General features: G+C 39.7%; 1 protein-coding gene across 9 annotated transcripts in view; it reads left to right on the top strand.

Moving 5' to 3' along the window:
- LTBP1 (latent transforming growth factor beta binding protein 1) overlaps positions 1 to 23707 on the top strand; it is a 210017-nt gene that overhangs the window by 88102 nt on the left and 98208 nt on the right. For 8 of the 9 annotated variants that reach the window (XM_075089238.1, XM_075089237.1, XM_075089234.1 and 5 more), the window contains 3 exons: positions 2156 to 2380; positions 5827 to 6104; positions 17940 to 18042. In XM_075089238.1, the coding sequence (XP_074945339.1) occupies positions 2156 to 2380; positions 5827 to 6104; positions 17940 to 18042 (606 nt within the window). The remainder of the gene's footprint in view (positions 1 to 2155; positions 2381 to 5826; positions 6105 to 17939; positions 18043 to 23707) is intronic. The other variant, XM_075089236.1, reaches the window with a different exon arrangement.

Here is a 23707-nt window from a genome sequence, read left to right as displayed (position 1 = left end):
CTTCTAGATGCCAACTGTGTTGTAGGAACAGGAGCTTGGAAGAAAGTAATTTATTTTGGTGGAACTACTGCGTATATTTTTATTGTTTAAAAGCTGTATTTTGCACGTTACCTTGTCTCGAGACTGGAGAGGGCAGGAAGAAAAATCTATGGGGTAGGCTTCTTGCACTCAAGCAATCCCTCAGTGAGACTATTTCTCTTTGCCTTTGTTTTACTGTACTACTTTCAAACACCAAATTGCTGTCCTCTTAACACTACTTCACACTATTTCATTGTGCAATGTTACTTTTGCAGAAAAACCACCTTAGCTTTCAACCTTGCTCAGGCAGACCTTTACAAGTACCTAAAATGCTTTATATGTTGTTGCCATTGCAGTAAACCTGCTTGTTTGTGACTGCTCAGGAAGAAATGGTACCAGAGGGCGAGAGAGACAGCTGTTGTGTGTTAATTACTGCTGGGGTCAAGAATCCTTCATTTTGCCCCAAAGCCATTCTGTAAGGATGTCTTTTATGTATTCAAAGTCCCAACAGTGTTGGGACCCAAAAACATGAGGCCTGTGCTGGTGTGGACAGTTTTCCGAAGTCAACGAGGCCTTTTAGGACAGTGCTACAACTTGAAGTACTTTCCGTCAGTTTATATGAAATGAAAATGTGAGATAAGACAAGAAAAATATCAAATACATATTTGCAGAACAGAGTGGAAAAACAATTCTGGCAGTTTACATTTGTGCGTGGACCTATCTGGTGATCAGGCAGCACTGTTCCAACCCTGTCAATATAACATGAGCATGCTCTGCAATGAGCTGGGCTGATTGTGCTGTTTCTTGAGCACTCTTCCCACGCCAAGCAAATTGTGCAGCTGGGCTGAAACTCCATGGGCTGCTGAATGTCCTATTTTGTCTTTTGCAATGTACAACACATAGGTTTCTTTTCGAAGACTGATGTTTTATGGTATTAATAATAGCAATAGGCTGAGGCTGTCCAGAGATTACACCACTTGGAATAATAAGCACTAGGTTCCTAATCACCTTGCGTTATCTACAGGTTTCTCATTTTTATTGTAAACCAATACAGACTGAACAATACCAATCCAGCAAAATGCCATAATTCCTGGAAAGTCTAGATTTTATGTATTTATTTTTACAGTCAGAATCTTATCTTAAAGCTGACGAATGGATACTGTTTCCTGTTTCTCAAAAAATCTTGGATTTCTGAACAAATGACCATAGTTTGTCTTGAACAAAAACTTATGGTATTTTTCCTGTTGTTCTTTACATCATTTAGTTCTTGAAAATGTTGACAGCTCTGCTAGATTATGGCTGATTATAAAGTCCCACATCATATTTTTAGAAAGTGTGCTGAACCATGCTTATTACTGTTTGTATCTCAGAGTTCAGAAATATTTTTCATTCAATGATGATATTTTTTGTTTCATCTGATAATTTATATTGCTGTAAATGTACAAGTACTAGCTGTCACAGAAGTAATCACCTTTGTCTTTATATTGGAGTTAAAATATTTTAATACTTTGGAATTTGTCTCTGAAATCATTTGAATAGAATCCCTTGATGTTTTTATGGTCTTCATGGGTGGGTGTACAAATTACCTCCTTTTATCTGAGAGATATGTTAAGGAAAAATCTAGATGCTCAATAAGACATGTTTTTTCCAGTTAATAGCCAAGTCTTACAATGAAAATGGAAAATTTATCCCCAATGCTGTCTACTCTATGCTGTGTTTTTCCCCAGTCTTCTAGGGAAGTGTAGGTGACCGAGGATTTTCAGAAATGTGAGGCTGACTTCATAAGAATACCTGTACCAAAGTGTGAATAAGAGGTGCAGCCAGGCACTGTATTAATTTAGCATCTTGTTTAATAGCATAATGAACTAAAACAGCTGGGATTTCTAAGGGAAGAATGTGCTTGCCATGTTTGTCATGGAGAGAATGTGTGAACCAGGCAGAAGTCACAGAGGGAGGAACTGAAGAGGTTCTACCATAAGACAAAGGTGCACGTCAGATGGGTAGTCATTCTTCAGATGTTGGAAGAACAAAGGGTCCCAGCCCTATTCCTTTCCTTCTTGACTTCTGTGTGATATGTGGTCAGGTAATACTAAAGCTAGTGTCATTAACAAAATTTTTCTTTCTGTTTTCTTTTCAGTTATTTGCCACCTTCCATGCATGAATGGAGGCCAGTGCAGTTCTAGAGATAAATGCCAGTGCCCTCCTAATTACACTGGTAAACTTTGTCAGATCCCTGTGCAGACTGCCAATACTCCAAAACTGTACCATCACCCACAACAGGTGAACAAGGCTGTAGGATCACAAATTATCCACTCCACTCATACTTTACCACTGACGATGTCAGGACAGCAAGGTGTAAAAGGTAACATTTCCTTGACAGCTATTTTTTCCTTTGGAGTTCATTTTATTAAGTTATTTTGGGTATCCAGCCAGTAACGATAGTGGTCTGTCTATGTAGTTTGAGTCTTGACACCACAACTTGAACTGTGAGGTCACCAGAATGTCTGGAAAATATTTTGCTCAGTGACTGAAATAGTAAGAATTAACAGTGCTATTGAAAAGAGTTTATAAGTAAGCTTAATTCACTTTGCAGTGAAATTTAATGCAGGTTGCAGAGTCAAAGGATAATGCAGGTTGCTTCTTCCACGAGTGTAGACCTGTTCAGAAAGAGAATGACTGTGTCTGGACAGAGTCTAAAAATTGCAGTATACCTAGATAGAAAGTTGCACGTGATTCAGTGGTTACTAGCTGAGGGGAGAGACAGCGCTTTTCAGCATAACAAAATTTCAGTCCAATGTAAAGCTAAAAATACAATCCATGTTCATTTGGTAGAGTCCTAGAAGTTAATTTTGTGGTGAACTTTTTAATGTAGATAGGCCACAATATCATTCTGTTGTGTGACCTGGAAAGAATGTTCTATTTAACAATATCATATTAAAAAATGGTAAGGATTTCCTACTGCTAATGCTGTGAAGAAGGCAGAAGATCAGAAACAAGAAAAGCTTTGATGTTAATCACATTTTGCCTACTCAAAGTTCAGACAGCTTCAGGTTTCCATTTCCCCTCATACTTTTTTGTGAGGTGACAAGTTCTGATGACCTTGAAGAGCACCGTTGAATTTGTTTCCTGTGTGTCCTATGACTCTAGGTAGCATTTTACCTGGGTGATATCCTGTCCATATGGCAAGACCCCTGCAATTCAGTTTCACAATGTATGAATTATTGTGAAGTTTGTGTGAATTTCCAGAATAATTTTTTTCTTGTCAAGGGTAATTTTACAATTACCTCTCCAAGATTGCTAACTCTGGGCGGGGGGGGGGGGGAAAAGTGGGGGAAAGATGTGAGGAGGTTTGGTTGTTGGCAACTAGTTCCTAAGAACTTTGCTAGAAGAGGCCAAACTATTTATATGTTTGTGATAAATATAATCTAATGTAGTAATTCTGTTTTCAGACAGGGACATAGCTGTGAAGGAAGTATTGACAGTGTCCTTCTGGAAACACAGTATTTTATAAATGCTGTTAAGTATCTGCTCCATTGTTCCAATGGATTTACTCTCTGGTGACGGGTACACGGTCCATTGGGAAATAGTTTCCACTGATGTGTTGGAATATTAGTCCCTAGAGCCTCCCCAGAACTTTTCTGATGCTAAAAAAAGGGGAGGGGGGGAGGGAGAGAATAAGAAAATATAATTACCTAAACATTTAACAGAGAAGAAATAAATTTCTGTGACTGTTAAATTCTAGATCAAAGTATTTTAGAGAATATGGTGGACCATAATTTTTTTAAGATGTAGTTGTTTTTCAGATTTAGAGTTGCTGTCTTGAAAGACACAAGTTTTCATTGCTAGAGTCTGACCTCTTGAATATTTTTTTTTTCCTGACCCTCAAGTCATCATCAGAACCATCAGCAGTCACAATGCCTTTTCTTCCCTTTTCATGCCCAAATGAGGATTTTTGTATTGTAGAGAGGGGAATGTTTTGTTTATTTCAAGGAAAGAATAAAAAAATTCATCCTGAAATGGCTGGCAGAAATAAATTCATCAGCACATCTAGGCAGTGATCCAAGACCTGGAGAGGATTGTGGTGATACTACTACGTGGGAGGAACCAGCCTAAATTCGATGTCTTCAGCATCTGAACATCATCTCTAGGTGGATTAATAGATTAAAGCACAGCAATTCAGTGATTTCTTTTGAGGGCTAATATAATCTTTAGATTTATCAGCTGAAGAAACTAGTTGAAGGGATCCCTCTTCATACATACAAATTGATGATAGTGAGTTGTGTGGAGTTTTGTTCTTTTCACAGCCAGACTATGCTGTCTTGTCTTGCCCAGCAAAACCAGTCTTAGAGCCTAGAAGAAACAGTAATGCCCTTCTTAACACTGAATCTTTTCCTGTGGGTTTACCTGTAACAGAAGTCGTGTAGCCTAAATTTTGAAGGTTGTTTTCTGCTATAGGCAAGATCTCAAGAACCATTAAGGCCCTGCAGCCATATTTTGCTGACTTTCTATTACCTTAATCCTGATGTTTCTGTCTGCAACATGTTGAACATTTTCATAAATGAAACAATGCATGGCAAAGTAAAAAATAAGTGTGTTTCTTTTAAGGAATTCCTATGTGAGACCCATTAATATGGAAAATGTCCCTAGAGAAATTAAAATAATGTGAAAAACCAAAAGTAATTTATACAAAATCAGAAAATTTTAAAGCAGCTAAAATAAATGAAATATGTTTCCTGGGAAGCAGAGCTGTGAGATTTAAATTTGTAAATAAGAACTTAAAATATCTAATCAAGTTCCAAAGAACAGTCTGACCTCCTGGAGGCAAAGAGACAATTCAGAAGACTTAACAATCCAGTATGTGTTATAAAGAAAGTATGTCAAATGATATTTGTTGGTTCTTGATGTTTGGGAGGGGTGTTACATCTAACGGATTGGCTGGCCTCGAGTAGTCTGTGCAGTACTTGCTGATGAGGGAGACCCAGCCAGACACAGTAAATGCTAACTTTGTTATGCAGCTTACAAACTATAAAACTTTTTATACACCTCTTCTCCCTGCCCCTCCCCAAACATAATTTGAGTTACATGTTTAAAGGGCATTTTGTGTTTCAATGAAAAGAAGCTTGAGGGTCGTAAACAGTTCTGTGCACATTAAGTTGACAGGAGGGTCTCAATCTATATACCCAGACTTAAAACTCTACAACTTTATTTAAAAACAGAAGTATCTGAAAAACATTTCCTCCCCTTTTATCTGCCAAATCCTGAATTCAAAGTTCAGTGAAGGGAGTGGTGATTTTAGATGGTTGAGATGCTGGCAAGTGTTGCAGGGGCAAACTCAGGACTTGGCAGGTATATAAAGGTGAAGGGATGAAATTGAAGCTTTTTCTGTGTTCCAGAGAAAAATGATGGATCTGAAAAAGAAAATACAGCTTACTATATATCCAAAAATAACCCAGTGGAGTTTGAATTCTGGAACTTTGAATTGGATTCTTATTACACAGTGTGACCACAAATATGAATGTCACACCAGCCAATTTGGGCATCCATGTTTATGTAGCAGTCTTTAAGATGTTACAATGTCGTTCTTTGCTATGTGAAGAGTTTTCTTTTTCTGCTTTGTAATTGATGCTCTGTTCTTTCAGCCTTCGCTCTAACCCCCTAATTTGGGTTTTGTTCATATTTTGGTCATTTCAAGACACTGTATAAAAATTCTAATGTACAAAAATGAGGTGTCTTAGAGGTGCCTAAGATCTCTTCTTTGGCATATTTATTACCAAATTTTTTAATGTATTTTTCCTTCAATTATTTTAGTGAAGTTCCCTCCTAACATAGTGAATATCCATGTGAAACATCCCCCTGAAGCCTCAGTTCAGATCCATCAAGTTTCAAGAATTGACAGCACATCAACAGGACAAAAAGCGAAAGTACCTCAGCCAGGACATCCACAGGTCTCTTATCAAGGTCTTCCGTATCAGAAGACCCAGAAGGGACATACTACTTACACAAATCAACAACCCATTCCTCATATGTTTCCTGTTTCAGTTAAAACTCAGCTTGGGCGCTGCTTCCAGGAGACTATTGGGACACAGGTAAGAAATGTTTGCTAAGGCTTTTGAGACAGGTAACTTTAAAACAGTATCATAAAAGAATGAAAAAACTCTTCACCAGTCACAGGGAAAGGATGCATTTGAAATTCTTTTCCAGCAGAAAGCTCCTGTGAGAATGGACGGTAAAATATCTTACAAAGTAACATTTTTCTGAACCTCCTTCTCCTTCAAGTTAATGTCTTTATTTTCTGCAGGCTTGGATCCCTGACATTCTGATTTCATTTATTCTAGCCATAACTTCTCCCTTTATAAGCTATTTCTCCAAATCAAAAAACATTACTTAAATCCTAGCTCCATCTCTCCTGACTGAACAACTAAAGTTAAACCATCTTCCACAGCTTGAACTGTCCGTTGGTTTAATGAGTCATTTTGCACGTGTATCAGAACAGCCAGTGTTTTTCAAGGAGTTGCAGTTTTCATTGTAATTCCTATTCAACAGCTTCATATGTTTTAGTGTTGTAGGCTAATATTTTGAATCTGTTGATTTTTTGACCCATGCAATGGTCACATTTCATGAGAGCCAACTGACTGTTTGCTAGAGCATTAAAACCTTAGTTCAGTTAAAAATGTTTGCATCAGTTTTTACATCTGACTATTCAAAATTGCATATCTTCCTTCAGCTCTTGAAAACACTTTAAGTGACACAGCATTATCATTTGTACATACTTGCTTATATATGTACAGAGGGAGGGGAAAAAAGCATATATGAAGAGATTGTTGAAAAGTTAGTAAGACCCAATTATTTATTGCTTATCACCTTGCCACAATTTAACTTTTCAGATCAATTTTTTTAATGCTGAATGCATACCTCAGGCTGAAATTTTGTGGGAGGCTTCAGAAAGATCACTCACTTGTTTTGAGGGATGATATTAGAGAATGCATACATTGCTTTATTAAGCTTTAAAAAATACAACTGTTTCAATGAAGATTTGGATCGTCTGTGTTTTGAAGTAGAAACTTAAATTTTTCCCCAAAGTCACCCTGCTTTTGGTCCTTCCAGTAGCATGCACCCATAGTCAATTTTCAAATATCTAGAACTGTATTTATTTCCAATGTATTCCACAAACTTTCGTTAGATGTTGGCAGCAAGATTTAACCTGCACAGAGCGTGGTCTGCTGTCCCCTCAAAGGGACAGCACCCTGAAATGCAGAACTGGAGAAAAAATGTCCTTTACACATGTTTCTCTTAGCTGTCAGTGAATTCTGCGATGCCAAGCATTAAAACTGACAGCAAGGAAATTTTCTTATGGCTCCCAAGCAGGGAGAGGATCAGTGATGGGAAACAAAAGCAGAAGCAGAATGCGGTCAGAAGCAGGGTGAGGGTAATGTAGGTGGCAGATCCCAAGGCAGTGATAGCAATTACCTTCTGGAACCTCAAACTGAAACCACAGTTTCTTAGTCTCAGCCATCATCTGCCAGCTTCAAAGAACTGAATCCTCTCCTGTAAAATATTTTTCTTTTCCTTTCAGTGACTGACTTCTGCAGAGTATTGTAGCATTCCTACTAGTGGTCAGGCACTGGAATAGGCTGCCCAGAGAGGTGGTGCCGTCACCATCCCTGGAGGTATTTAAAAGACGTGTAGATGTGGCACTTCAGGGCATGGTTTAGAAGGCATGGTAGTGTTGGGTTAACAGTTGGGCTTGATGATCCTAGAGGTCTTTTCCAACCTTAATTATTCTATGATTCTATAATTAAGTCTTAGTTTCAGAAGCCATTGCTGTGGAAAGAAAGATCCCGAAACCTGCTCAGGCTAGACCATCACGTGAGCGTGTTTTAAAAATAGTTCATTCAGAAAAATGCTATAGAAGAAGTAAATTTAAATGTCATCATGCCCCAAAAATCTTTCTAGAAGACCAGAGTTACATTTGCATACGGAACTCTAAAGGCTAGTATTCACTAACCTTCACTATTCACTGTGATTTGTGTTAATTTATACTGATGAGCTCTTGGTGCTTGTCTGTTTCAGGAATAGTAAAACCTTGAATTTTTCTTTGACAAGTGTTGAAGCACATGTTCATATGAAAGTTCATGGATTTTATATGACAAAAAGAAGCAGGGTCTGTGTCAACAACCATTTATCTGTATTTCCTAAGAATGAGACATCTAACAAACATGGCATTATAATGTGCAGTCATAAAATGCTGAAATAATTATGATCATTAATAGTTGTTTATTATTTATTTGTATTTCTATTTGCACTCATATATAGGGGAAGACAAAATCCCTTCCTCAATCTTAGGCTTGGCCATGGGTGCTACACCTCTCATGCTTGATATATTTCCCGTCTGTTCTTTCTGCCGCATGCATGAGTGAGGTATTTCGAATGATGTATCCAAAACTTGCAGTGTCCCATGCATGCCCCTCACATTAGAGTGGTTTTAAAACTAAAGCTTATTCATCACTCACCAGAAGACAGTAATATGCTCCTTTTAAAGTGGGAGAAAAGAGGAGATATGCTTTCACTGCCCTCATGCCTGACTTGGAATCCTACTAAATGCTCAGTCTTCAATTTTTATAACTTTTTTTTTCAGTATTCCCCTGGAAAAATGTGTCTTTCCAGTCCTTGCAAGAAAGGGCTGTGCCTCCTAGTTTAGTATAGTGCGTGTTCTCATTCTTTACAAAGTTCATTGAGTCTTTCAGTGTCATTCTTGGAGAAGAGCGTAGTAAGGATTTCAGAGGTCTTTTGTTATTTAAGGATTCAATTTAGAACTGGACCTGTCCGGTGGCATTTTATAGAGCACTTATTTAAGACTTTGCTATAAATATAGACGTGACTCGTTCACCTTTCAAATTTGAACCTGAAATGTTAATATGTTTTTCCTGTAGTCAGGCAATGCATATTATTTATTTGCATGTTAAATACACCTTGAACTGGGAAAGACAATTTTTTTTTTACTCTTAAATAGATCTATTCTAAAAGAATTTGGCTTTCTGTTACTTTGATATTTGCTTTGCTAAACATGAGAGTTCTCTTTATTTGTTCAGACAAGCTGCTATATTGAGCTTTCCCTATTAGTAGCAATGTATTACAAGTACTTTCTGGAGTTTATGCTGGATAATTTTGATATCTGTACTTTTTTTCAACAATCATCACTGTTTATACATTTTTTTGCAGGGTGGATTGTATATTTGGCTTCGGAAATGTTTTATTAAATATCCTGGGATCAGAGGTGACTTTACTGTCTATAGAGCAGATTAATGGAAGGATGTGTGTGTGTGGCCTCTTGTAGGCAAATCAACCAAGTAAATAAAGGCTTACTGAACTTACTTGTCCAGGCTAAACGCACAGGATGCAAACAGTATCAGAATCTCTACTGTGGGTTTCTGTGTGTGTAACCTGTACTATTCTATGTTTCTCCTAATCTCTTGTTCTCTCCTTCTTCCTTGAATTTCAGCTGCTCTTTCAATTACAGGTCCTCTGATTTTAATGCTTTGGGGTTTTTCACAACCTTCTGTGGAATATATTTAATCTCACAACACAATTGTCCTTACCCCACCTTAGTTAAATTCCTTTAATGTATCTCATTCAAAAACAGTTGTCCTGCAAAAACAGTAGGGTAGTTGCTGTACTCAAATCCCAAGACAGCCATGGCATATTTTCTGCAGTGTGTTTCCAACACAGCACATACTGTTAAAGTTAGCAACTGGAGCCACCCTGAACTGAAGCTTGGAGGGCTTTATGGTACAGATAGTTGAAGAATCTGGTCATGTTCTCAGACCTCCAGACACTCCTAATTAACAACATAGAAATTCTTCTAGACCTGCTGTTTGCTTAGTTGTTTATAGTACCGTAACTGTCTAGAACCAAAGGCAGCAACCATGAGAAAAGGGTAGTAAAAGATATGGGAAAATATTCCAGTCTACAAGCTTAGAGGGACAGAAAGACAGGAGGAGAGAGAGAGGGGCTAGAGGAGTGAAATTTCCTCGTTTAATTAGAATAAAGATGTATGATTTCATAAATACATATGCACATGTATGTGTTGCTTAATTGTGACTGTTTTCTGAAGTGTCCTCGGCATTGGGAAATAAAGTGGAAAGAGCAACTATAGAAGTGGTGTTCATATTTCCATGTTTAAAAAGTAATATAGGAAGCAAATAGTGTTCTGGATGGTTCTCTTCTACTCAAGTCAGTTCACTTTTCCTGTCTGCCTCACTTTGAGTGGAACACTTAGCAATTGTTTCTCCTCTGGGAGATGTTATCGATGATTGCTCCAGCATAGCTTACCATGTTACATGATAGCTTACTACGATAATATTGCTTACAAAAGTTGTGGTTCATCAAATGCTTTCCTATTACCAAAAACATTTTTGCAGGGTATATCATAAACCAGCAGATAAGCTGCAGGCCAGAAACTTCTTGTTGTCATAAAAAAATGGGAAACAAACCTTTTACCTAAACTTGCACCTTGTTATATAGAAAATTATGTTGAGAAAATAGAGGCTTGCACTTGGGAAATGGATACAGTCGAAGCAGCAGGACAAAAATACCACTTAAGATGGAGTACAGTAGATTTGTGGAGAGCGCTGTATGTTACGGTGCCTTCAAAAGCTGGAGGCTGTTCGTGGTGTCCTGCAAGGTCCTTTACAGCCTGTGTTTCTGAAATCCAAGGAGTTGGTCATCTTAGGCCACTGATTTTCTGTCCTATTTAAAAAGCGAGCAAATAGGGAAGGTTGTTGTCTTTAATTCTTCCTCTTCAGCTGCTTTTAATTTTAATTCTAATAAAAATGCCTTTATTATGACACAGAATATCTTGTTATTTCTCAAAATAATTCAACGGTATCAGTGGTGCACCCAGTAAAGATTATGTTGGTAATCTTGAGTCCTGTTAATTTTGCATATGATTACTTTGCATTTAAATCAAGAAAAGAAAGCAGATGCCTACTATCTGTCAAAAGCATCGCTTCGCCCTCCCCCTTCCATCACTTTGAAGTATCTGCTAAGTATATTCATATGTTTTCCTATGGTTACTGCATTTCAATATTTTGGCTAAAAAAGTCTTCAGAATCAATTTGGTCTCTTTTTTGCTTAACTGTAAAGAGGGAGGCATTTTTTGCAAAGCAGCAAGAAATTGGAGAAGCTGGTATTTCCAGATTTCTCTAAGCAGCCTCTTTCTGTCTAGATTCACAAGTAATGCTGTTCTCTTCAGATGATTCCTTTGGTAAAACTGATACTCAAAAATTTCTGGTGATCTCCAGCATCTGTAATTTTTTTGGGAAAAAAAAAGAGTAGTTGTTCTAAAAAGAGAGATGGATAAGAGGGAGATAGTTGCTTACCTGGCAGAAGTCAACATATGCCAAAATGTCCAGAGGAGAAGCTGGCTAAGAAGTCATGTCTGCCTACGTTTGTTCATTCCTCCTCATGGTCACTCAGTTGTGCTGGTGTAACTGCCAAGAGGAGCTGGACTGCTCTCTAAAATGATCACTGAAAGAATTTTAAAAATACTGTATTATTATCCCCCCTTTTTGTTGGGGTGTTTTAAATTCGGGTCAGTTCCAGGTCGCAGTGTTCAAAGTATATGTTCCACTCCTTCCTCATCAGTTGTTTGCTGAATGATGCTTTGTGCTTCCATTGCAAAGTCCTTTGAAAGGTGTCGCAGAAAAGATCCGTACTTGCTACAGCTGTTGAGGAAGATACCTGAATGAGAGTTTTTCTGCTATTATGAAATATTTGGTGTATTTTATAATACTTTGAAAAATAATATTAAAGAAAAACAAAATATACCACCTATAGCAGACAATAGAAGCATATTTTGATATTTTTTTAAATAAAGCTAAAGAACATTAATGGTGAACACTAGTAAAGGCTTTATTGAAAATTAAAAGGGCTGTCCATTTTTCATTGTGATCAAAATGCTCACATAAGCATTCAAATGTGTTTCAAATGCTGCTTGGGTCTGATAAATAAGTATATCTGATAGAGACGTTAGTTGATCAACATCTTTAGTGGGATAAATTTCTATGGAAACAGTTTATTTAATATTGTGTTTCAGTAATGTCTTTTACAGGTAGCATTTGTTTTGTTTTATGCAACACCCTTCACCCTGCTGTCAGACTTGGTAGAATAAAAAATAAGCCAAGGGATAGGAGGCAGCTGGAAAAAGTCAGAAATTGTCAACATCATATAATGATAAAGATTCCGACGGCAAATCATTAAACATTTCCTTAACTAGATTCACACAAGGGCATACAAAGATCATGTACTTTGAGAATATACATAAAGTTTTTAGGAACTGGGCTTAGATAGCTGATGAGTTTTCCATGGTGGGAAGTATTAACAAAGGCATGAAAGTTTTTGAGCTAGAAATCAGAGCAGCAAAATGTGTTGATAGCTCTTAACGCATAACCTAATATATTGGTACTGCTGTATGCAAATATGATCGTAGTGGACATAGTCTGGATTGACAGTAGTAATATGCCAGTTGAAGTTATTCATTCAACTGTATAAATATCCTTGTTGAACTTTAGATTTAACAAACTGTTTCCTATGAAGGTAGATTTCAGGTATTTTCATTTTTTGACAGCTGCAGGAAATGAACTTCCTTATTTATATTCTTTAGGCAGGAAGAATGATACAAATAAAGTTCTGTGCTTCATACTGGTACCTCTTCTCTTAGAACACTTTCAAAACCCTTTTCTTTAGAATAGTCTTAAAAATACCGTCTCATAAAACAAAATAACTGTCTGGAATTCCTTGAAGCTCATGGTTTGGCTTCTGAAGTTTTTAAACAAATAGACTGTCAGAAATCAGTGTGGGTTCATTTCCAGGATTAATGCTTCATTCGCAATAGGTTCTTTGCAAGATCAATACCCTGAAATATCAGAAGATTAAAGATGTATCGGATACCAAAAACACCAAACATTGTTTTAATTACTCAGTAGAAGAAAGCTGGATAATTTTTACTTGCCTATGAAGAATGTTCTGCTTAAGCCAAAACAAATTCTTTACCAGTTCTTTTAGAAAGTCTGGAAGTATTTAAGTTTCTCTCTTCTACTTATGAGACAATGCCTGTTAGTGAGCCAGTGTTACATGGGATAATCTCTTCATTTGTAACAACCTGTCATTCAGCTGGTCAGTAAGCTAATTAAGATTCTTAGATTGTTTCAATAATACGGTTTAAGTTTGAGGTTTCTTACTCTGTCATGCCTATAGGAAAAAAAAAGAATCAACAATCCAAGGTCTGTGCCTGTTGAATAGTTTACAGAAAGTTAAACAGTGTATCCATTCACTTCTGCTATTGTGGTATGTGAAATGCAGTCTTTTGAGCTGAATCCCAGAGTCATTAGCTATTAACTCAGGCAAAGCACCTATCGATTACAATCATAGTTAATCATATGACACTCCTTTATTTATGCCTGTATTTTGGTTTTAACTAACAGCTTGTGACAGGGATTTGTAGATGGGTCATGTGGGAGCAGGAGTCCCAGGAAATGTTGTGGTCCCTCAGCCAGAATCCTCTGCTGTTGACCTGAGACTAATTGCCAGACTGGACTCTCTACCGCACTTTACAAGGGGCTGAATAAATTCCTTCTACTGCCTTAGTAGAGGAATTCCAAGAACATAATCCTTCCTTTTCCCTGGCATTGGAAAACGCGTGAAACCCTGGTGGCAGTGCACAACTCAAGTACTGTTAGTGCTCCAAGGCTGTGGAGATGGGGCACAGGCTGGAGTCTGGACAGAGGAACAAAGGGGTGATGTGGCTTGGGGTCGCCTTTGTGCACCAGCACAGGGTCAGCCAGAATTTCAGTCTACCTGTAGGAATATTCAGGATTTCTTTCAGTTATATAAAATATTGGCATAAAAGCCAAGGCACACATGGGGAAAAACATGTGGATTTGAAACAATACTTTAAATGTCTGTGAGTGCTTTACGCAGGAAGAACTTTGTTTTATAGCAGTACCATGTGTGCCCGGTACTGCTGCTATTGCTGAGCTTCATTCATTATTTCAGTTGAGCTCTTTGATACCAATCCTTCATGGCTTCTTTGCCTTCTGAACCAGTAAGAATTATCTCCAAATCATAACCTTGTGACAGATGTATCATTCATGAAAATCTGTTCTCTGTCCATGAGGAGTTTTCCAGAAGCCCTCAGGAATACAGGCTAGATTAGTTTAAAATGTGTGTAGATGATGGTTAGAAAAGTATAAGCCTAAGGTTAGGGAATGGCATCATCTTCATGCATAGTGCAAGCAGTGTGCTTGTGTTTAGCTTCCCTGCTTATTTTAGGCTCATACTTATGTGTTGGAGTTGTGTTGAATGGTGAGACAAACTAAAAATAGTTATGGATTCCCCCAAGTGACTTGTCCAGTCACTTGTGACTCAGAGACTGGAACAGACTGTCTGAAGAACTAATGAGTTCTTCTCAGTACTAGGTAGTGGGTAAGACTTTTGAAGTGGGTAGAAATTACCTAAAAGTTTGAGACTTGTAGAAACAGAGCTTCAGTTCATTGATGCTTAGGGTTTGGGAAAGGGAGGAGCATCTTAAGAAACTGTAGCTGGCTCGGAAACAGCTTGTGCAGTGCCATGAGTGTTGAAAGTATCTGAAGCACTGTTAGATGAACCAGAGAAAACAGGGTTTATTAGCCATAGAACAACTCTCTCTCCTTGGCTTAGGACTTTGCAGAGCAGTCATTTTTTCTGAGGCATAGCTCCAAAATTACACAGATCTTACACCACTAGGAGCCCTGTGTGGCGGTTGCTTTTCCTCGCTGGCCAGTTTCTACAATGATCTGGACGTTAACCAAATTATCGTTGATTCTTCAAGCTTTAATTCACCATAGAGGCAGTGGGAGCAGCAGCTTTAATCATTGCCAGTTTTTACTGACAGGACTACAAACCACAGTTGCCAGATGACTCAGACTTTGGCATCCTTATTTTTGCTCATGGTTTTTATATGGAAATTTGAAAAAGTAATGACCACAGAGATCATGATTTTCAGTAGAGTGCAAATGCTATAGCACCACACCTAAACTAAAATTGGGCTGTAGTCCACCTTCCTCCTCCTTTCTTTTTTTTTCTTCTTTGTTTTATATGCTTTTAATTTACTACTGTTAAATGACACATTTTCTATTTTGGGGAAAAAGGAAAAAAAAAAAAAAAAAGCCAGTTCATGATGGCATGTTGGCTCTCATGTCAGTGGAGTCTTGCCTTGACACACATGAGCTGCTGTGATGTGTCCTTGAGGCTTGTGACCTTGCAGAGGACCACTGGGTGTTAGGTAATATGCCTCGCTGCCCAAATGCTCCATTTCTGAGATCATAAGGGGAGGTGCAGCACCAGCCTTGATTCCTCCTGCTTCTTTTTGGAGAGATGAGAGTTGTAAAACTGAGACACAAGGCAGGGAGAAGAGTCAAGTGCAAACTGGTTTAGCTGACTCTCTCTGACAGCCACAGTATATGACTGAAGTACGTGGCTTCTCTTTCTTTGAAGAAGCAGCACCAGCTCTAGGAAAGGAGTTGAGCAGCTGTAATTACAAAGTAAAATGATCCTTCCTAGAGTATGCACACCTGGGATGTGGGCTGAGAAACCAGCATTGTGTAAAGACATAACATGTGTTCACTAAGGTTTCTGCAGCCAGTTGGAGGACACATTATAAGTTGAAAGGTTGGAGTTTTTTGTGTTGGTTTTTTTTTTTTTGAGCTTCTGGGAACTGCAGCAAGATCTGTATATCATCTAGCTAGAGGCAGTTGAAAGAGCTAGTTCCAGTTTTGAAAACAGCTGAGCTGCTGTAGCAGAGGGAGTTGTGCATCTTGAAAGCCTTTGTGAAGTACCAGGCCAAGAGTTGCTTCTGGGAACAGGGTGGACTTTGACAGATCAGGAATGGTCAATCTCGTATTAATTCTACCAGTGCCCAAGCCAAGGGAACGCAAGACAGCCTGAAAGACACGTGTTTGCATAGTATAAGCCTGGGTTTGCATCTGAAAGATGGGACTTGCTTTGATGCTTTACTGTTTTAACACAGCCAAATACCATCCAGGCTAGGACTGTTTCTCGCCCCTTGGAATGTGAGAAAATTTGTCACAAGACCCTCTGCAGATGGTAGTGTGAAAATAGACTCCTCAAGTTACATGATAACTGAGCAGTCTCTCTCAACCTGTTTGGCCACTCTCTTCTTTATGTTGTTCGTGTGTCACCCTAAAATGTGGCTCAAAGCACAAGTCGTGCTACCCCACATAGGGGTGATGTGCAGAGGTGAACCGTAACTTTGCTAAGTTGCCCTGGTGCTTCAAGCTCCGTTTCATGAGAGAGGCTGGGACAGAGGATGCTCCTGGCTGCTCACATGTCCCTTACTTGACGGATGTCTACGCTTCACAAGCAACAAGTGCAGAGCTGCTGTAGGTTGTACGTTACAGTCTGGTGTTTAAATGGTGAACTGGTGCTGCTTTCAGTTTGTTGCTGAGGTATTTCAGGAGGTGCCTGGGGAGTATCTGTAAAAATGAGGCAGAGAAGATGGCTGGGATGATGCCTTGCCAGCCCTCACCATGCAAAGAAGAGACCCTCTGAGTCAGCCCTGTTGTTGTGGGTTAGCCTGTTATTCTGTTAGCAGTCACACTGCCAAGCTACATAGGTAACTCTGAAAACATCATTGACTCATGGGTATCAGTACAATTAAGAGCACACTGGGAAGATTTTTGGGAAGGTTGGAGGAAGCCATCAGTGCTTGTGCATTCAGCGTGTGTCCCCTACTGCGGAGTGACTGGGTTACCAGCTGAAGTGAAAGCAACCCCAAGGCCACAGCCTGTGCCATAGGATGAGCCAGCTAGCTTGAGCTGAGAGCTAAGTGGCAGTGAGCATTTCGGTCAGGTTTGTATGCCGTCAGGAAAGATGTTAGGTCAGGGAAAGTCTATGCACTGTGTACTGAGGATTCACGCTTTAGCACATTTGAATTGTTTGCTGCAGTACCAATTTATATCAGCATTTGCCTTGAAAGTGTTACTAAGCGCAGCTGTTACGCACTTCTCTTGTGCTTTTTGCACTTCCATTTTATACCTAATTTATGGGTTTAGATGTGTTTTTGTCTGCATGTTAGAAATACATTTAAGCTTTCTTTATCATGCAAAATGGAAGGAAATTGCAAAAGTCAAGAACATAACTATTTGGTAAGGTTCTGGAAGTTAGTATTCTTATTGTTGAAAAGCATAATAAGAATATTCTTGGTCCAAAAAAAAAAAGGAATATTGACCTCAAATTATTGCAAGATTAATTTAAATGTTTGCATGGGGAAAGACACTTGTTTGGAATAACAAGCATCACTAACTTCGTTTCAGTCTTCTGTGTTACCTTCTTTAGAATCTGGGCAGCCGAATCTGTCATTATAATTTGGCAATTTTCAGTAAGCGGTCATAAACATTAAACATAAGTTGGCAGGAAGTTGAGGCTTTTTAATAAGGAATAACAGAAATCACACTCATACTTTTTATCTTTCTTTAAGAGAGTCATTAGAAAGGTATTTGAGATAACTTATACAGCTTTTGATAAAGTGGACAAGCACATTTTTATGCGGAAGAATGTAGGGAGTAGGTGCCAATGGTGAATTACTACCTGGGAGAATACTCACTCATCCCTATGACATACTGTTCTCTTCTGTTTCTCTCTCCTTTTCAAGTTGACACAGGGGAAGATAATGTAACTGATTTGCTCATGCCTGTGTAGAGAGCTATTGCAATGTATGGGCACTACTTAAGTTCAGCTAAGAGCTCCAGTGAGTACTCAGTGTCTCAGCAAGAGGTTGACCCGAGATGACTGAAAAAGAACATTGCATTAGAAGTGAGCATCTTATAGTATCATTAACCGGAGTATTCTTCACTTGACTATTCCAGTGTGGCAAAGCACTTCCTGGCCTTTCCAAGCAAGAAGACTGCTGTGGAACCGTGGGTACTTCCTGGGGTTTTAACAAATGCCAGAAATGTCCCAAGAAGCCATGTAAGTGGTGTTTTGTTGTTATTGTCTGGATCAGTTTATGGGCTTTTTTTTTTTTCTTTTTTCCCCTCAAGTAGTGTTTTTCCTTTATAAAAAAAAACCAACAAACCCTGGTAAAAAGAATATGCTATAGTTTGATTAGGGATGGGTTGCAGATCCTGGAATTCTCCTGCATGCCAGCAGAGTTACAATACGCAGGCACTCAGTGCAGCTAGCAAAGGTAACACCATTGGGATTTTTTCCCGTTCCTCCTCCTTTAAGTCAGTGACGCACTGTTGTGTTTTCTCAGTGCAGGAATATAATGACACTGAATGATCTGGCCTCTTCCAGATGGATTTATTATTTTAAAGTTTGCACAGAAATGTTAAATTATAGAGGCGTCAGTTACTGCTTGGAGAGAATGCAGTGATCTCTTGGGACTGCAGATGAACGTTCAAGTTTGAAGCCAAAGTTTTCCAGGCTTTAAATTGTCAGCTACCTTTTTTCCCCCCCACTCTCTTTTTTTGAAATATCTTCCTGAACAATTAGGCAATGACAGAGATTTTCTTTGCTATTTTGTCATGATTTGACATAATAATGAGAAATAATGAGAAAGAAACTTCAAAATATTTACATGATAGGTGAATCAAGTCTCTTAAATTTTTAGTGAATGACATTGCTGTTGCACAGGAGTAGTAATACTTCTCTGTCATGTCATTTTTTCATCACTAAATGAAAGATGAGAAAAGATAATTTAATCCCTGTTTTACAGATGGAGTAGATCTGCATTTAGTGGGCCAAAAATACTGCAAGGACTTGCAGTCATTCTTATCTAGGTCTTCTAGGCCCCTGTAATTTGTACAGATAGCAACGCTGGAAACAAGTTTGGGGTTTTTTAGCACATTTTTGTCTGCAAGTCTTACTGTGGACACAAACACAATTCCAGCACACTGTTACTCCTACTTCTGACTCCTCTTTCACAGGAAAATCTGGTATAAATTTATACTGATTCAGTCTGATCTGCTATTTCATGAAGCATTTAAATTTTGTGTCTTGGAATATGTTTATCTTCTAATTTCCTTCCAAAAGAGAACCTTCTTGGGGTCTTTGAGGTCTGTAGTTAATAAAAGACTAAGATATTTAAATTTTTATTCCTGTAGCACATAAATACAGTTTCTAACAGACATGCATTCTGTATTGGTGTATGAATTGTGAAATGTGTCATTATTTTGTAGCTTTCTCTAAAGAACTAGCAATTTAACTACAACTGAAAGTTTTGTTCATCAGAAGCATGTAGGCATGCGGGATGTTGCGTAGTGGATATAGGTGTGCCATGGGAAAATCACAAAAGCATGAAATGTTCTTCAACCAAAAACTGGTTGGAACTACTAATACAAATTTTTGGTGCCTGGTTCGAAGGGAAGCCCATGTACTAGTTATTCACAGCTCAGGTAAAACACTTGTCTCAGTCTGGAATCCACTATAGGCAATGTATTGATCAGGCAGCTGCTAAATGAGAACACGCTCACCATGATATTAAGAGAAAGCAAACAGGAAAACACTGGGACAAACCATGTCCAAAACCCTGGTCCCAGATGCTTTCTGGGTGGGTACAGAGAAGTGCCGAACTCACCCTAAAATCTCTCCTGAAGGGAATCATAGAATGTCCTGAGTTGGAAGGGACCCACAAGGATCATCGAGTCCAACTCCTATCCCTGCAGAGGACAACCCCAAAATTCACACCATGTTTCTGAGGGCACTGTCCAAGTGCTTTTTGAAGATCACAGAATCACAGAATGGTAGGGGTTGGAAGGGACCTCTGGAGATCACCTTGTCCAACCCCCCTGCTTCAGCAGGGACACCCAGAGCAGGGAGCACAGGAACACATCCAGGTGGGTTTTGAATGTCTCCAGGGAAGGAGACTCCACAGCCCCCCTGGGCAGCCTGTGCCACTGCTCTGGCACCCTCACAGGAAAGAAGTTTTTCTTCATGTTTAGCTGGAACTTCCCATGTTCCAACTTGTGCCCATTGCCCCTTGTCCTGTCATTGGGCATCACTGAAAAGAGCCCGGTCCCATCATCCTGACACCCTCCCTTTATATATTTATAGGTATTGATGAAATCCCCCCTCAGTCTTCTCTTCTCCAGGCTGAACAAACCCAAGTCTCTCAGCCTTTCCTCACAAGGGAGATGCTCCAGTCCCCTGATCATCTTGGTAGCTCTCCGCTGGACTTGCTCAAGCAGTTCCCTGTCCTTCCTAAACTGGGGCACCCAGAACTGGACACAGTACTCCAAATGTGGTCTCACTAGGGCAGAGCAGAGGGGGAGGATAACCTCTCTCGATCTGCTGGCCACACTCCTTTTAATGCATCCCAGGATGCCATTGGCCTTCTTGGCCACAAGGGCACATTGCTGGCTCATGGTCAGCTTGTTGTCAACCAGCACTCCCAGGTCCTTCTCAACAGAGCCGCTTTCCAGCAGGTCAGCCCCCAGCCTGTACCGGTACATGGGGTTGTTCCTCCCCAGGTGCAGGACCTTGCACTTGCTCCTGTTGAACTTCATGAGGTTCCCCTCAGTCCAGCTCTCCAGCCTGTCCAGGTCTTATTGGATGGCAGCACAGCCTTCTGGTGTATCAGCCACTCCTCCCAGCTTGGTATCATCAGCGACCCTGCTGAGGTTACACTCTATCCCATCATCCAGGTCATTGATGACTATGTTGAACGGGACTGGACCCAGCACAGACCCCTGGGGAACACTGCTTGTGATAGGCCTCGATCCAGACTCTGCTCCATTGATCACCACCCTCTGAGCTCTGTTGTTCTGCCAGTTATCAATCCATCTCACTATTCTCACTATCGTTGGGCTTGGTGCCGTGACTATCTCCGTGGGGAGCCTGTTCCAGTGATCCACCACCCTCTGGGTGAAGAACCTTTTCCTAATATCCAACCTAAACCTCCCCTGACACATCTCCCTGCCATTATCTCAGGTCCTATCGTTGGTCTCCAGAGAGAAGAGAGCAGCACCTGCCCCTCCACCTCACCTTCTGAGGAAGCTGTAGACAGCAATGAGGTCTCCCCTCAGTCTCATCTCCTCCAGGCTGAACAAACCAAGTGTATTTAGCTGCTCCTCATATGGTCTCCCCTCTAAACCCTTCACCAACTTCGTGGCCCTCCTCTGGACACTCTCCGGTAGCTTTGTGTCCCTAATGTACTGTGGCGCCCAAAACTGCACACAGCACTCAAGGTGAGGCTGCACCAGCACAGAGTGAAGCGGGACAATCCCCTCCCTTGCACGGCTGCGATGCAGGGCTTGATGCACCCCAGGACATTGTTGGCCCTCTTGGCTGCCAGGGCACACTGTCGGCTATGTTCAACTTGCCGTTGACCTGAACCCCAAGATACCTCTCCATGGGGCTGCGCTCCAGCCCCTCGTTCCCCAGTGTGTATGTATGTCCGGGGTTGCCACGCCCCAGGTGCAAAATCCGGCAGTTGCCCTTGTTAAAATTCATATGGTTGGTGATTTGACAGACTGGAGAGCTGGGCAGATCTCTCTGCAGGGCCGGGAAGTCCACCACCCTTTTTTCAAAGCACTAAGTAAGAATAATGTGTTTTTAAACACTAATGAGATGAGCACTGTCCTTTATTATAAAAGCTTAAAGGCTAGCACACTTGCCCATGATGGGGTAATTCAGAGTTCCTTTGTCTGCCAAAAGAATTTCTAATCTACATTTTATACCCATGAGGAGATGCCCTAACCCATAAAATGTAGAAACAATTCTTGGAATAGGACTGGGAACTCAGTCTCTTTCCTAGTGTCCTTAATTACTTACGGTATGAGTCATGCTTACTCCTGCTTTCTGGCTCAATCTGGAACTTTTTTTTTAATGTAACTGATTTCAAGAGAATGTTGCCACTTGGAATAAGCTTGTCCTTGTGATTAAAGCATTCCTGGAAAGTAAGGGTTTGTGTCTTATAACGGGATACATTTCTCATCTTTCTTAAACAGTAGTGTTTAAGAATGGAGGAGATGGGTGCACTGTTTGTTTTCTCCAGATTAAAATACAGTGTCATGTACCACTACATTATATCAAGAGTATGATTTGGTAGGTGTGTGATTCAAGAATATTCACTGAATCTGTTAGGAAGCTTTGGTAGAGGTATGTGTAATTTCTTAGTCTAGGTTTGATATAAGAATGAATTAAGCATGATGCTATTCAATCATGCCATGACTTATGGCAATTCTGCATGAGTGCAAATGGTGAATTTCCAGATTTCTAAGAACTTAAGGTGATAAATTTGGAGCGTTGCGGGAGTTTAACTAGTCTTACAGCATCATACAGGTGTTCAATTTGAACTTAGGCACACACCTTGTTTTGGATCTGCGCCTAAGTGTCCTTTGGGCATGGGTATCAAATGAAGCTTATGTCAGTATCAAAGTGTTATGCTTCTGTAGAGCAAACAATTTCCAAAGATAAAGGTAAATTTATTATAAGATATAATGGAAGTGTGGAGTGCCTGCTTAAGGATTTATAGTTCATCAAGGTTCTTTTATTTTGTTTGGGGTTTTGTTTGTTTTGTTTTGTTTTTTACAATAATTACAATGTTTCAGTGGTAAAAAGAGTATGTGCATATATATTCTTATATGTGTATATATGATATTGGATGGAAAAAAACTTGGGAGTCAAGTAAATTATTAGCAAGTTATCACTTAAGTGGTGTCCATGGTAGTGTCTTACGAGGCAAAGTTAGTCCCACATTAGTCCCGTGTCATTTTGACCTGTTCTGATACTTCACTAAATTGGTATTACCTTTTTTATTGTAGACGTTTTGGAAGCAGACAGACTTCTTTTGCTTTTAAGGTTTTATGCTTCATAAACTTCATTTTGTTTGACCTGTTCTTATAGTTATATGTAATCAGGTTGCATTTAATGTGATTTTCTGCAAAACCGAATACAGCAAAATATTTAAGCAAATACTTCAGTCTCATTACCAGGCACTTTTCTTCTCTCTTCAGTCAACTACTTAAGGATGTACTTAAGTTTGCATGTGTCTTGTTTCCATGGACTCAAGTAGAGCTTTGTCCCTTTGTAAAGATATACTTGCATACTTTGGGTAATAGCCACCACTCAGTCAGGGCTTCTATCTTGTTGCAGTCAAGTGCCTTGGCCTGAGACAGCTCCCATGTCTGTAAGCTGATGGGTTATTCAGGATTACTGAAAAACAAAAGAAGAGATTTTGGAATAGATCTCCATTTTTGAGTGCTTCTACAGAAGACAACTTTTAAGGCAAAGTGCATTTCTGTGTTACATGGGGAATGTTATGATTGTTCAGGCTTCTTGCTAACAGTTAATAGTTACAAACAGGTTGTCTAAGTGAGTAAAGGCTAAGTAATGTAGGACTCATCCAGGTCCCACAGGAATCACTAGCCATCACTGAATAAGCTCCTTACTCTACTGTGACCTGCTTACATTGCTGCTCTTTGTAGAAGGAAGAAAAGAGCTGCTAGTAAGCTGCTATTTCCTGTTCAGTGTCAGAAGAGGAGGATGAGGAGGGAGGGAGAGGTTAAAATCTCTGACCTGACTTCACCGCTCCACTTCCTAGAGCAGCTGAGTCACCCTGGAAGGGAAAATCCGTTGCAGCGCTGGAAAAGCCCTGGCATAGCTTATGGGCTGGTCTCCATCTACAACTGGA

This window comes from Phalacrocorax aristotelis, chromosome 3 (genome assembly GCF_949628215.1).
Source record: "Phalacrocorax aristotelis chromosome 3, bGulAri2.1, whole genome shotgun sequence".
Classification (NCBI taxonomy): domain Eukaryota; kingdom Metazoa; phylum Chordata; class Aves; order Suliformes; family Phalacrocoracidae; genus Phalacrocorax; species Phalacrocorax aristotelis.
Note: the sequence above shows the minus strand (reverse complement) of the source record. Positions and strands in the feature narration are given on the sequence as shown.